The sequence below is a fragment of the Pseudochaenichthys georgianus genome, chromosome 6 (genome assembly GCF_902827115.2).
Source record: "Pseudochaenichthys georgianus chromosome 6, fPseGeo1.2, whole genome shotgun sequence".
Classification (NCBI taxonomy): Eukaryota; Metazoa; Chordata; class Actinopteri; order Perciformes; family Channichthyidae; genus Pseudochaenichthys; species Pseudochaenichthys georgianus.
The window spans coordinates 29,406,807-29,409,278 of NC_047508.1; the positions used below are offsets into that span (position 1 = coordinate 29,406,807).

Below are 2,472 nucleotides of genomic sequence, written 5' to 3' on the forward strand. Positions count from 1 at the left end.
CCACGAGGAGGGAAAAAGGCAACGAGCTACAATACTTCCAACCTGATTAGTCACCTGAAACATCGCCATCGCTACGATGGTGTGTTAAAAGCGTACGAAGACGCCTGCGCTGCTAAACTAGCGGCGAATCCAAAGCCAGCTGCAAAAGCACCGGGGCTTTTACCTATCGACGAGGCTTTTGAAAAAGGCAAGAAGTTTATTTCGGAAAATAAATATGGTCTCTTTTTTACCACCAGGTGTGCAAAAACTACAGGTACATTTAATATATATATATATTATATTATTATCGGTTATCGGTATCGGTCTTGAGAAGCAGGAAGTTATCGGTATCGGTTTCAAAAAACCAATATCGTGCATCCCTAATTATACAAATTATTTACAGTCGTTCCCAGAGAGCAAGCCAGGCCGACTCATCTCCAAATATGATGTTAAAAATATGAACTGTCTGAAAATAAATTCTAAGTTTAAAAAAGATATATATATATGAGCTGTCTGATCCGCGGCCAACTCAGAGCGAGGACTTGGAGATGAGTTCTGACTGGCCTGGTAAAGATTCAGAGGCGACGGCGGCGAGGAAAAACTCCCTTTTACAGGAAGAGACCTCGGGAGGAACCTGGCTCTCTGGGAGAAGCCCCTCCTCCTGAGGGCCGGTGGAGAGGGGGAGTCCTCTCTCTGCTGCAGGCCCCATCATCTGCTGGTCCTCCATCTTCAGCAACTCCAGAAGCAGAGGGAGAGACCTACCTGTGTGGTCCCACGTCGCTGCCCGCCTCCTGATCCCCGTCCTGGCCCTCAGTCTCCCCCTCCCCTGGGGAGAGACTGAGGGGAACTCACACTTACCTCTTTGGTCCCCCGTAACCCCTCACCTGGGCTCGTCCTCAGCCCGCCTTCATCCACCGCCGCCCCTCTACAACTGAGAACACAGAACACTCAGAGTCAGGACAGAGCAGCTGGGTCCAGGAAGTTGTGTTGTGAGCAAAGCTGGAAACAGCGTTTCCTCCTCGGCCCTCTCACCTGTCTCCTCTGGTAGAAGAGGATGAAGGCGGTGTCTCTCCTCTCCTGACACACAGCCTCCCCGCTGGTGCGAGTGACTTCCGCATCGTTGCAGGTCAGCCATCTGTCGGAGGGGTCATCAAGCCCCGCCTCCGGATGGAGAACGTCGCTGATGTAGTGTCCTGACAGGAGACAATTCACTGTTAGATCAAAGGTCAAACATACTGGCGCATATTAGGGTTATTTGAGGTCAACATATATTAATATGGGGAGGGGGGGATATTCATTCATATCCTGCATTTAAAGTGGTAAAGTCAAGAGAAAAAAGCTCACAAACCTACCAGAACAAAATCAAAGTTGTACATTGTCGTAACAAACATTCAAAAATAAACAAGAAATAAAGTCTTACCACTGTTTGTATTGTTCCCAAGGTGGTTGATGATGCTCACCAGGCTGTACCACCCAGTATCCTGAGAGGAGCACAGTAATAACAGTTAGCTACACACACTTTAAAACAGCAGCTTCACACACAATGTGCTGTTGTTACCTCAGTAGAGGACACCATCAGCTCTCTGAAGATGGTGACCGGGTCGCTCAGCTTCACCAGCTGCATGCTGGGAGTGAAACAGATCCGCCTCACGTGCAGTATCAGAACTCTGTGGAAGACAACCAGACAGACTGTTAGGAGACACATTTAAATCAAACACTTGTTAGCACCGTGAAGTAGTTCACTCACTTTGGCAGCGTCTTGAAGGCCAGCTGCTGGACTGATCTGTTGGAGCCGCAGTCACACCTGAAGTCCAGCTCTGTCTCCTGAACACACAACATGCTGTCAGATACTGTACACACAAGGACTGTGTGTGTGTGTGTGTGTGTGTGTGTGTGTGTGTGTGTGTGTGTGTGTGTGTGTGTGTGTGTGTGTGTGTGTGTGTGTGTGTGTGTGTGTGTGTGTGTGTGTGTGTGTGTGTGTGTGTGTGTGTGTGTGTGTGTGTGTGTGTGTGTGTGTGTGTGTGTGTGTGTGTGTGTGTGTGTGTGTGTGTGTGTGTGTGTGTGTGTGTGCGTGTGCGTGTGTTACCATGAGGTAGCTCTGGAGCATGTCCCCCACTGAGGCTCCAGGCAGCAGTTTGAGTGACAGGTTGGTGTAGTCTTCCTCACGTGTTGACCCGGCTCCACAGCTGCACATTAAAGGGACAGTACACAGTGAACTCACAGCCACGGGACAACGTGGACCACATCCAGGTCATCAACACAGAGCACAATATTACTTCTCAAGAAACACACTTTGAATTTCTATACCGCTACAAATACACTCACACTGCGCATTCACTGCCCACTACTGATTGGTTGTGTGGAGCTCACTATTGAGGCTCCATTATATCAGTAGCAGCGACTGAAGGGAGTGATTCAGACTCACTTTGTTACTGTAAGCTAACGGAGGCTAATTCATTAGCATTAGCTAATGCTAATTTCTTAAATTGTTAC

At 48.6% G+C, this 2,472-nt stretch overlaps 1 protein-coding gene across 1 annotated transcript; it reads right to left on the reverse strand.

Moving 5' to 3' along the window:
• Positions 1–752: 752 nt before the first annotated feature.
• Positions 753–1,620, reverse strand: LOC117447616 (ubiquitin carboxyl-terminal hydrolase 26-like). The gene is made up of 4 exons (XM_034084384.2): positions 1,538–1,620; positions 1,400–1,460; positions 1,012–1,172; positions 753–910 (listed from the first exon to the last, which is right to left on the reverse strand). Exons 1-4 carry the CDS (start codon positions 1,601–1,603, stop codon positions 905–907), a joined length of 294 nt encoding a protein of 97 aa, XP_033940275.1. The 5' UTR covers positions 1,604–1,620; the 3' UTR covers positions 753–904.
• Positions 1,621–2,472: the final 852 nt, after the last annotated feature.